The sequence below is a fragment of the Gorilla gorilla genome, chromosome 15 (assembly GCF_029281585.2).
Source record: "Gorilla gorilla gorilla isolate KB3781 chromosome 15, NHGRI_mGorGor1-v2.1_pri, whole genome shotgun sequence".
Taxonomy (NCBI): domain Eukaryota; kingdom Metazoa; phylum Chordata; class Mammalia; order Primates; family Hominidae; genus Gorilla; species Gorilla gorilla.
The window spans coordinates 119,901,367-119,913,104 of record NC_073239.2 but is presented as its reverse complement, the minus strand read 5'-3'; the positions used below and the strand labels follow the sequence as shown (position 1 = coordinate 119,913,104).

General features: G+C 53.6%; 1 protein-coding gene across 5 annotated transcripts in view; it reads left to right on the top strand.

Moving 5' to 3' along the window:
• Nucleotides 1-10,595, top strand: part of CDC42BPB (CDC42 binding protein kinase beta) — a 124,201-nt gene extending 113,606 nt beyond the window's left edge. For all 5 annotated transcript variants that reach the window (XM_055361616.2, XM_055361614.2, XM_055361615.2 and 2 more), the window contains 7 exons: nucleotides 2,656-2,753; nucleotides 2,850-2,934; nucleotides 3,033-3,150; nucleotides 3,253-3,370; nucleotides 4,573-4,678; nucleotides 4,811-4,881; nucleotides 9,142-10,595. In XM_055361616.2, coding sequence (XP_055217591.1) covers nucleotides 2,656-2,753; nucleotides 2,850-2,934; nucleotides 3,033-3,150; nucleotides 3,253-3,370; nucleotides 4,573-4,678; nucleotides 4,811-4,881; nucleotides 9,142-9,273 — 728 coding nt within the window. In that variant the 3' untranslated portion in view covers nucleotides 9,274-10,595. The remainder of the gene's footprint in view (nucleotides 1-2,655; nucleotides 2,754-2,849; nucleotides 2,935-3,032; nucleotides 3,151-3,252; nucleotides 3,371-4,572; nucleotides 4,679-4,810; nucleotides 4,882-9,141) is intronic.
• The last annotated feature ends 1,143 nt before the right edge of the window (nucleotides 10,596-11,738 follow it).

The window sequence follows — 11,738 nt, the reverse complement described above, 5'->3', positions numbered from 1 at the left end:
GCTGAGGCAGGAGAATCGCTTGAACCCAGGACACAGAGGTTTCAGTGAGCTGAGATCGCACCACTGCACTCTAGCCTGGACAACAGAGCGAGACTCCGTCTTAAACAAACAAACTAGCCAGGCACGGTGCCACATGCCTGTAGTCCCAGCTACTCAGGAGGCTGAGACAGGAGGATTGCTTGAACCCGGGACGCGGAGGTTGTAGTGAGCCGAGATCGCGTCATTGCACTCTAGCCTGGGCAACAGAGCAAGACTCCGTCTCAAACAAACAAACTAGCCAGGCACGGTGCCACATGCCTGTAGTCCCAGCTACTTGGGAGGCTGAGACAGGAGGATTGCTTGAGCCCAGAAGATGGAGGCTGCAGTGAGCCATGATCACACCACTACACTCTAGCCTGGGAGACAGAGTGAGACCCTGTCTCTTAAAACAGAAAGGAAACCTTAAACCTCAGAATCCCTCTGATCTATCAGAGTAGCCTGCACCATCAAATCCACAGATCAAGAGGAGGCCGGGAGGAAGACGAGCCGGGCATATGGGGGTAACGGGCCAAGAGTTGGGGAGTTACATTCTCCCTCAGTTACTTGAAGCTAAACCCCTTTGTCTGCCCCATTGTCAGCCTTGCTGAGACGGCATCATACCCAGGACGTCATGGCTAGACACCAGGCCTGTGAGGTGCACGGCCAGCTCCACCCACGGGCTTACTGCAGTGTGTCCCGGCTCCATCCCGATGGCCACACCGCAGCAGACGTGTGTGGTCAGTGGGGCTGGGCCGTGGGCCTGCGGTGAGGTGCAGGGAAGGGGCCAGTCCCACTGCCTCAGCACCCCTTGTCCTGGACTCTTACCCCCCAACACCCTGTCCTCTTCATAGGCAGCCAGCACAGGGTTTAAAACCACACAGGATTTACATTTTTGCAAAGCGTAACATTGAAGAGGACCCAGGTCACTTAGTGCAATGTATTTATAATCCTGGCCACACGTGTCTGGCATAGACACCTGAAGTTCCTGGGTTCTCCGCCTTGGTGGGTCTTCTCTCCTGCGGGCACAGTGCAGATGCACATGAGTTTCAGAGCTGGTCAAAAGTAATTCCATCACCTGTAGGATGCAGAACTGCTCATTCTGCACCCTTTGCTAGCACCCTGTGTGGGTGGCCTCCCCTGCCACTCCCCATCCCTTAGGGCAGGTGTTATCAGCCCTGTTGGAGAGGAGGCGGCTGAAGGCCACAGGGGCCGTGTGCTCTGTGTCAGTCACATGTCACATCTGTCAGGCTCCAGAGCCCATGTTCTTTTCACTAGAATCTGTTTCACTAGAATCTTTTCACTGGGCATCTGTTTATCACTGAGTCAGCAAACTAGACTTCTTCCTGCTTCCTTGCAAGCGAATCCCCACATACTCGGCAGGCAAGGGCCTTCCCAGAAGCCCGTGTGGAGAGTGGTTCCCTGAAGGGCAGTTTCTGGGGCTGCTTTTGACTTGGTTCTCAGAGGCCTCACAGGTGCATCTGAAATGCTCCTTCTGAGACAGTTTGGTGACCAGGCCAGTATCTTTTGTCTTTTTTGCAAACCCTGTTTGATTTCCCTTTTTGTATTCAGAAGAAAAGTCCTGATCTTGTAGCCTGTTTGGAGTCTGTGATAGAGCAGAAGGCTTTTAAAATGCATCTTCAGACAGTGAGGTGTGTCATGATGCAGGATTAACCTTGAACTCCGGAGGCAGAAGAGCCAGGAAGGAGCACTGAGCTGGAGCTCTCTTGCATTTGGGGCTTGCCGCCTCCCAGCTCTGTGTTTCTGCAAGCTGATGGCCAGGAGCCAAGCCACGCTGAGGGGCTGTGGGGGCAGTGAGCATGCCACCCACGCAGAGGGACTGAGCGGTGGACGCACACCGCTCCCCCGTCGTGTGGCACAGCTGTGTCACTGCTCTTCCAAACGTGGAGAAAGCCCCTTAAACTCCAAATGGCCAAAGGCTTCGCAGTCCTTGGTCTCACATCCATGGCACCTTGGGTGGAGTTGCTTCTGTAAGCCAACAGATGAGCAGGTGAGGAGCACAGCGCGGACCCCAGAGCTCCCTGCAGGACGCCCTTAGCCTCGCTTGCATATGCCCTCAGACCAGGCTGCAGAGGGGCTTCCCACGCCCCCACAGCACGGGTTCCTAGGGGTCTAGGGTCATTAGTGTGGAGGGCAGACAGGCAGGGTTGTTGCCCAGAGGTCAGCAGTGGTTTCTGTGTGGTTTTTAATATCTACCTGGAAACCGGACTTGCCATCTCCTACGGAAGAATTAGCCTCACCATACTGAACAGTTGGCCCCTACCTGAATTTCCAAAGCGTTGAGCCTGAATTGGTAGCTTTCAGGATAATCACGTCTCACGAGAGCGAAATGACAAACCAGACTTTTTAAAAGTCACCTTAAACATCTGCACTGTAGTATTCAAAATGTTAGTTACGGAAGTGATCGTGGAGCATTTAAACATTCGATTGTGTTTGTTTAAACTTTGAAATGAAGATGAATTCCAGAGTGGGAACATGAAGTCTTTGGTGACGTGAACCAGCTGAGGGCAGTGCTGCCGCCTCTGCACTTGTTCAAGTGCCAAGGCATGGCCTCCGGCCCGAGGGCAGGTGAGTTCCTGAGCCACTGTGGCTCACCCCGCCCTGCTCCGTCTACGCTAGGTTGCAGCCCCACCCACGTCACGGTGTACAGCGAGTACGGCGTGGACGTCTTTGATGTGCGCACCATGGAGTGGGTGCAGACCATCGGCCTGCGGAAGGTAAGGCAGCCTCGGTGCCCTCCTATGCAGGCGGGCTTCTCCCGGTGCAGTCTGTGCGTGGCCGCGCTTACTGTCCCTCCCTGGTTTCCAATCCAGATAAGGCCCCTGAACTCTGAAGGCACCCTCAACCTCCTCAACTGCGAGCCTCCACGCTTGATCTACTTCAAGAGCAAGTTCTTGGGTGAGCCTTCCTCTGCACCGGGAGTGGAGGGAAGGGAAGTCGGAGGGGCGTGTGTCCCTGGCGCCGCAGCACCCTCACCGCACGCTCTGCTTCTGCAGGAGCGGCTCTCAACGTGCCGGACACCTCCGACAACAGCAAGAAGCAGATGCTGCGCACCAGGAGCAAAAGGCGGTTCGTCTTCAAGGTCCCAGAGGAAGAGAGACTGCAGCAGAGGCGGTAGGAGCGGGGCCTCACGGGGCCTGCCGGGCCTCGCTCTAGGGAGGGGGCCAAGAGGATTCTCACATATCCATGAATCTCAAAAGTGTGTCCTTTCCCCAGAGAGATGCTTAGAGACCCAGAATTGAGATCCAAAATGATATCCAACCCAACCAACTTCAACCACGTGGCCCACATGGGCCCAGGCGACGGCATGCAGGTGCTCATGGACCTGCCTCTGGTGCGTGCACGGCCGGGATGGGGCGGGCAGGGCACCCCATCCCCTCCTCCCCGCTCGGGCAGCCGTGCTGGCTGAGACCGTCCCAAAGGCAGTGCCCGCGAGGCTGGTGCTGTGCTCTGACCTGGCGCTCCTGTCACACAAGCCCGTCTCCGCTGAAGCTCTGTTCACGAGCACTTACCCTGTCACAAAGCCTTGTGCACAGGCCTTGGGCCGCCCTGGGCAGTGATGCTGCAGGTACTTGGGAGAGTCCACCATGTTTCGGCCTGTGAGGGCTTCCTGAGGACGTTTGCCATGAGGTGATTTCTCAGTAACACCTTCGTACCAACAGATAGCATACTTCCTCTTTTTTACTTAAGAAGTATGTTTTTGGCTGGGCGTGGTGGCTCATGCCTGTAATCCCAGCACTTTGGGAGGCCGAGGCGGGCGGATCACGAGGTCAGGAGATCGAGACCATCCTGGCTAACACGGTGAAACCCCGTCTCTACTAAAAATACAAAAAGAAATTAGCTGGGTGTGGCGGCAGGTGCCTGTAGTCCCAGCTACTGGGGAGGCTGAGGCAGGAGAATGGCATGAACCCGGGAGGCAGAGCTTGCAGTGAGCCGAGATTGCACCACTGCACTCCAGCCTGGGTGACAGAGCAAGACTCCGTCTCAAAAAAAAAAAAAAAAAAAAATTATGTTTTTTAGGCTGAGTGTGGTGGCTCATGCCTCTTAATTCCAGCACTTTGGGAGGCCACAGTGAGTGGATCACCTGAGGTCAGGAGTTTGAGACCAGCCTGGCCAACATGGAGAAACCCTGTCTCTACTAAATTACAAAAATAAGCTGGGCGTGGTGGCGGGCATCTGTAAGCCCACCTACTCAGGAGGCTGAGGCAGGAGAATTGCTTGAACCCAGGAGGCAGAGGTTGCAGTGAGCCGAGATCGCGTCATTGCACTCCAGCCTGGGGGACAGAGCAAGACTCAGTCTCAAACAAACAAACAAAAAAAGTATGCTTTTTATAGGATTTGACCTGGCCTGAAGTTGCTATTGCCAGTTCTTAGTTCCAGACTGTCCAGAACCCTTGTCCAGTCCAGAGAGCCCTCTTGGCCCCCATTTTGCTCATCAAGGTCACGAGGCCACAGCCACCGTAGGTTGCACAAACTTCGTAGCCGGCCCTGCCGGGTGTCAACCAAGCATGCTCATGTGTTGCTATTTCTGCCCAGAGTGCTGTGCCCCCCTCCCAGGAGGAAAGGCCGGGCCCCGCTCCCACCAACCTGGCTCGCCAGCCTCCATCCAGGAACAAGCCCTACATCTCGTGGCCCTCATCAGGTACAGAGGAAAGCGTGGCCCCTGCAGCCCTGGGGGAGGTGGGGGGTAGGGGGTGCTGGAATGGGGAGACCCCAGGCATTTGATTCCGTTCTTGACTTTCTCCCTAAGAGGAAAGCTGTCCTTGTTCTGTAGGTGGATCGGAGCCTGGCGTGACCGTGCCTCTGAGAAGTATGTCCGATCCAGACCAGGACTTTGACAAAGAGGTGAGACTTGCCCAGGTCCAGTGCTGAGGCTATGAGCCACCACTGCAGGAGGAAAAGCAGCCCGAAGATCTGGGGCCCTGGGTGGTGTCGCAGCCCTTTTGGAGCACCCCACTTGCGGTGTGAGGGTGACGGGGGCAGGGGGCAGGGGTGGCTGTCCCCTCCCCCAGGAGGCTCGTGCAGCAGTCTCTTGGTCAGACCCCAAGCTCCTTTGGGAACACTGACTAGGGACAGGGCTGTCACACTGCCCCAGGAGGAATGGAAGCTTTCCCACCAACCTGCCTCCTTCCTCTGGACTCCCTGTGTTGTTTTATGTACTTCAGTGCGATACATCAGCAGTCTCTTTGGTCTGGACTGACCTTCCACATTGGTCTGTCTTCTGCCCCTCCCCTGGGATGGCGCTTGGTGTCACAGTATGGGGACCCCCTCCAGGACAAGCGCCACTCTTGTGCGCAGCTCAGCCACACTGCTCTGGCCTCAGTTTCCCCTGTGCAGAATGGGGATGAGAATGCAGTCGAGGGAGGTGGGGAGCTGCAGTGCTGAGGGCTGAGGAGTGAGCTGAGGGCTTAGCCCCCGGCGCCATCCTTGGAGGGAGGGAGGGAGGGAGGGATGCAGGCGGAGGGGCCATGCTCATCTCTCCACCACACATCTCAGCCCCAGCACTGAGATGTTTTAACATCAGCTGCCGAACGGACGGGCAGATGCCTTGCACATGTTGCTGGTTCTGCCAAGGTCAGCGTCTCTTCCTCTGGAAGTCCTTTGTCTTTTCCGTCCTTTGTCCATCCTACTCTTCCACCCTTTATTCTGCAGCAGGCCCCCAGCCTGTCTTTGTCTGGTGGGACAGTCACATTTTTGTAGCAAGCACTGCTGTTACTTTACAGAATGCTCCTGAGTTTGAGTTTGTCCGCTGTTTCCTGGTCATGGGATTTGAAGTGTGTCTTAGGCTGTCACATTATACAGAGGACATGGTGTCCCTCTTAGGGTACTGTGTCCTGAGGCAGCCAGTGCCTGTCTCATCTGCATGACCTTGTTTGTTCTTTTAAATTTAAGTGAAATTCACAAAACAACTATTTTTTTGTTTTTTTTTTTATTTTCATAACAATATAGAGGCAGGGTCTCACTTTGTTGCCCAGGCTGGTCTCCCAACTCCTGGGCTCAAGCTGTCCTCCTACCTTGGCCTCCCAAAGTGCTCAGATTACAGGCGTGAGCCAGCACACCAGGCCCAAAATAACTACTTTAAAGTTAAAGTTTAAACTACTTAGTGACATTTAGTACATCCACAGAGATGCAGTCACCACCTCTTTCTCATTCAGAAACATTTCCACTCTAGCTGGGCGCCACGGTTCACGCGTGTAGTACCAGCTACTAGTGAAGCTGAGGTGGAAGGATCGCCTGAGGAGTTCAAGGCCAGCCTGGGCAGTGTAGTGAGATCTTGTCTCTAAAACATAATAAAAAAGACATTTTCATCATTTCAAAATAAACCCCCTGCCCTTTAAGCACTCTCTCCCCGTCCCTCCCTTCCCTCAGCACCTGGGCAGCCAGTAGTTTTCTGTGATTTCCCTGTCTGGACAGTTCGTGGAAATGGAATGCCCGGCCTCTCGTATGGCAATGTGTTTGACCTTTTGTGCCTAGCTTTCACCTGGCATACTGTTTTGTGGCTCACCCCCGTTGTAGCATGTATCAGTGCTGGCGTTTCTGTTGCTAAATAATATTCTCTTGTATGGCTAGACCACAGTTTGTTTTCCCATTCTTCCCCTGAGGTACATTTGGGCTGTTTCTGTCCTTCAGCTGTTGTGAGTGGTGCTGCTGTGAACACGTGTGTGCACATATGTGTTTGAGTGCCTGTTTTCACATTCGGGTTTATGCCTGTGAGTGGGATTGCTGGATTTATGTGGTAATTCTATGTTTAACTTTTTGAGGAACCACCAAATTGTTTTCTGCAGCAGTTGTACCATTTTATATTCCACCAGCAATGTGAGGGTTCTCATATCTCCACATCCTCACCAGTACTTGTTCTTGTTTTTCTTCTTTTTAATAGTCGTCCTGGTGGCTATGAAGTAGTACCCGATTGTGGTTTTGATTTGCATTCTCTAAAGACTTATGTTTAGCATCTTTTCATATGCTTGTTGGCCATTTCCATACCTTCTTTAGAGAAATGTCTACTCAAGGCCTTTGCCCATTTTTGAAATGGGTGGTTTGTCCTTTTGTGGCTGGGTTGTAGGAGCTCCTGGCATGTTCTGAATACCAGGCTCTTGTGAGAGATGTGATGTGCAGATGTCTTCTTTTGTTCTATGGGTTGTCGTTATTTACATTCCTCATAATTAATGTCTTTTTTTTTTTTTTTTTTTTTTGAGACAGAGTGCAGTGGCACAATCTTGGCTCACTGCAACCTTTGTTTCCTGGGATGAAGTGATTCTCATGCCTCAGCCTCCCAAGTAGCTGGGACTACAGGTGCCCGCCACCATACCTGGCTGATTTTTGTATTTTTAGTAGAGGCGGGGTTTCACCATGTTGGCCAGGCTGGTCTCAAACTCCTGACCTCAAGTGATCTGCCCGCCTTGGCCTCCCAAAGTGCTGGGATTACAGGCGTGAGGCACGGTGCCCGGCCTAGTACAGCCATCTTAACAATATTTTTACTCCACGAACATGAGATGTGTTCCATTTATTTAAGCTATTTTTTCAGCAACGTTTTGTAATTTATAGTGTACACATCTTTCCCTTCTCTGGTTAAACTATTCCTAGCTCTTCTTTTGGATGCTGTTGTAAACTGAATTTTTTTTTTCAGTTTCCTTTTCAGTGTGGTCATTTCTGGTGTATAGAAACACAACTGACTTGTGTGTGTTGATCTTATACCCTATAACTTTGCTGAATTTATTAGTTTTTTGTGGATTCTTTTCTTTGGGATTTTCTACGTGTATAACCATGTCATCTGCAAACAGAGATAGCTTTACTTCCTAACTTGGAATCCTTTTCGTTTCTTTTTCTTCCCTGATTGCTCTGCCTAGAACCTCTAGCCCCATGTTGAATAGCAGTGGTGAAAGCAGGCATCCTTGCCTTCTTGCTGATCTTTTTTCTTTTTTGAGACAGGGTCTCACTCTACCTGTAGCCCAGGCTGGAATGCAGTGATGCGATCTCGGCTCACTGCAAGCTCCACCTCCTGGGTTCACGCCATTCTCCTGCCTCAGCCTCCCGAGTAGCTGGGACTACAGGTGCCCACCACCACGCCAGGCTAATTTTTTTTTGTATTTTTAGTAGAGACAGCAGGGTTTCACTGTGTTAGGATGGTCTCGATCTCCTGACCTCGTGATCTGCCCACCTTGGCCTCCCGAAGTGCTGGGATTACAGGTGTGAGCCACCACACCTGGCCCATGGCTGATCTTAGGGGAAAATTTTGTCTCTCACCATTGAGTATGGTTAGCTGTTTTATTTTGTTGAGGAGGTTCGCCTCTATTCCTAGTGCTTTTCTCAGGAAAGAGTGTCGCGTTTGTGACTTTGACTGCTTGGTTGCAGGTGCGCGCCACTGTGCCCGGCTGATTTTTGTTTTGTTTTGTTTTGTTTTGTTTTGTTTTGTGACGGAGTCTCGCTCTGTCGCCCAGGCTGGAGTGCAGTGGCGCGGTCTCGGCTCACTGTAAGCTCCACCTCCCGGGTTCACGCCATTCTCCTGCCTCAGCCTCCCTAGCAGCTGGGACTACAGGTGCATGCCGCCACGCCCGGCTAATTTTTTGTATTTTTAGTGGAGACGGGGTTTCACCATGTTAGCCAGGATGGTCTCAATCTCCTGACTTTGTGATCCGCCTGCCTTGGCCTCCCAAAGTGCTGGGATTACAGGCGTAAGCCACCACGCCCGGCCTGATTTTTGTATTTTCAGTAGAGATGGAGTTTTACCACGTTGGCCAGGCTGGTATCAAACTCCTGACCTCAAGTGTGATCCACCCACCTTGGCCTCCCAAAGTGCTGGGATTACAGGCGGGAGCCACCACGTCCGGCCCCATCTGATTTCTTCACTACAGAGTTGCTGTCTTTTGTAATGATAATTACCATGTTATTTTTGAGTGGGATTAGACATCAATTTGTGACTCTCACCAGCACGCCTAAGGGCCCCACGAATCGCTGGTGTAGAGTGTGTGTGTTTTCATAACACGAAAGGAAGGAGAAGAGCAGTTGCAACAGTTGTCCCTGAGCAAACATTTGCATCTAGCTGGGCACGCGTGCCTCCCCAGGCTAGGGCAGCGGGTGCTCACCCTGCCCTCTTCCTGTTCACAGCCTGATTCGGACTCCACCAAACACTCAACTCCATCGAATAGCTCCAACCCCAGCGGCCCACCGAGCCCCAACTCCCCCCACAGGAGCCAGCTCCCCCTCGAAGGCCTGGAGCAGCCGGCCTGTGACACCTGAAGCCGCCAGCTCACCACAGGGGCCAGGGAGCTGGGGATGGCCTCCAGCGTCGGTGCCAAGACTGAGCGGGCCCTCCAGTGTTGTCCAAGGAAATGTAGAATCACTTTGTAGATATGGAGATGAAGAAGACAAATCTTTATTATAATATTGATCAGTTTTATGCCGCATTGTTCGTGGCAGTAGACCACATCTGTTCGTCTGCACAGCTGTGAGGCGACGCTGTTCCATCTGCACATGAAGGACCCCCATACAGCCTGTCTCCCACCCCTGACAACCCGAGAGGGCATATGGGGCCCTGCCAACGCCACTTCCTCAGCAGAAACCCGTCATGACGCGGCTGCTTCGGAAGCAGACATCTGGGGACACAGCCTCGGTACCCAGTCTTTCCCTGGTTCCTGAAGCTTTCCTAGGACCTTAGGAGAATAGTAGGAGGTCCTATAGCATTCCCAGTGTCACTAGAGTTTTGAAGACGGGAAAGTGGAGGTTAGTCGTGGCCTTTTTTTCATTTAGCCATTGCATAGTCAGCTGCAGAAGTCCTGCTGACCACCTAGTCATGGACAGAGGCCCAGGACCAGTGACATCCTGCGTCCCTGTGTGTGTTAAGTTCATTCTGGGTCGCAGCCATGAAGTGTCACCAGTATCTACTACTGTGAATTCAGCTGTGCTGTTTTCCATTCGCTTCCACGGTTTCTGCCTCCTGCCATAAAACCAGCGAGTGTCGTGGTGCAGGCAGGCCCTGTGGCCTGCTGGGCTGAGGGAAGTCAGAGCCCCAGGGCGCCACGAAGCAGCCACTGGGATACCCCACCCCACCCCGCCCTGCCCCCCCCACCAGTCCTGCCCCCGCATGGAGCCCCCGTGATTAGTAGCCCGTATGATCACGTAGACCCACCCAACACACTCCTGCACACTGGCCCCGGCCCACGGCGCGGCAATCCCCTGCGCGTGGATTTCACCTCACCCTTCTTTGTACCAGATGTTGAGTGACCAGCTCTGTGGCCCTGTGTCGTCAGAGGCTTGTAATTAACTGTGGCGGCAGACACAACTTGTCCACAGCTTGGGCCAGGCTTCCCCTGTCCTCCCACCGGTCGGCTGCTTGGCAAGGCTGTTCAGGACGTGCACTTCCCCAAGTCGGCACTGAGTGGCCCAGCACCGCCTAGCCCTGCCACCCCACTGCCCTCCTGGGCCTTCTGCTGGATGGGCACCTGGGGGGTTTTGGTTTTTACTTTTTTAATGTAAGTCTGAGTCTTTGTAATTATTGAATTGTGAGAACATTTTTGAACAATTTACCTGTCAATAAAGCAGAAGACGGCAGTTTTAAAGTTCCCAGTGGTCCGTTTGGATGTGATAACATGTCACCCGTGTGTCTGGGCCCCAGAAGTGCCTGAGCTCCAAAAGGCGGTGAAGGAGCCACCTTGCTAGCAGAAGCTATTCGCCAGCAGAAGCTATTTGCCAGCAGAAGCTATTTGCCAGCAGAAGCTATTCGCCAGCAGAAGCTATTCGCCAGCAGAAGCTATTCTGGGTAACTCACTGGGAGGTCACACAAAAGGCTGCTGTTGGGGTGTTCAGCCTGAACAGAGGGCATCCTTGGGGCAGGAGGAGTGAAGGGTGGGAGGAGGGCAGCGTGCCTGTGAGCCCCAGCCAGGCAGTGCCAGGGCCCCAGGAGGAGGCTGCCCAGGAGGGTCTGCCTGTCCACACCCATACACACCAACCCCGCCAGCAGCCCCAAGGGACAGGATGGGGTAGGCCAGAGGCCCCAGGAAGAGGCAGGAGCTCTCGGGGAGGTCTGGGCCAGGGTGAGTGGTCCCTGGTTGAGGGAATGCTCGGAGTCAGTTTCCTGAGTTATGCAGGGAGTTGGCTTCTATTTGCCACTCACTGAGACCTAGTTGTCCTTGGTAGGACAAGGGCAGTGATGGCCCCTGCAGAAGAGTGTGGACCTGGGAGAAGAATGCAAGCCAGGGCAGGCAGCCCAGCACCCAGCGGGGGCACTTGGGACCCTGAGCTCTGTGCCAGGCAGCATGGCCTGGGCTGCTGCTGCAGCAGGCGGCTCCCCTGGAAGCCCAGAGCATCTCTTCTTCCACAGCCCACACCAGAGGCAGGTCCCTGCCACCACAGTCCATCTGTGACGGGTGAGCAGTGGGCGGCAGGTGGTGTCTGGTCACCTCAGGCTTGCTCTCCAGTTTGCACCTGACACTAAAGAAAATCGTGGCTAAAAAGTGCGTGTGGGAGTATCGGCCACTTTTAAAAATGCGAGATGGTAGCTGTTGGAGCACACATGTGAACTGTGGCGGTCACTCAACGGGACACCGCACAGCACCGAGAGTGACTCATTCCAACCACAACACAGACGCACTTCGAAGCACGGGGCCTTGATCTGGGTTACAGCACGTGTCTTGGTGGCTAAGCTGGGCCCCTGGGCAGAAGATTCCGAATGGGGGCCAGGCCATGACGGGGGACGCCGGTGACAT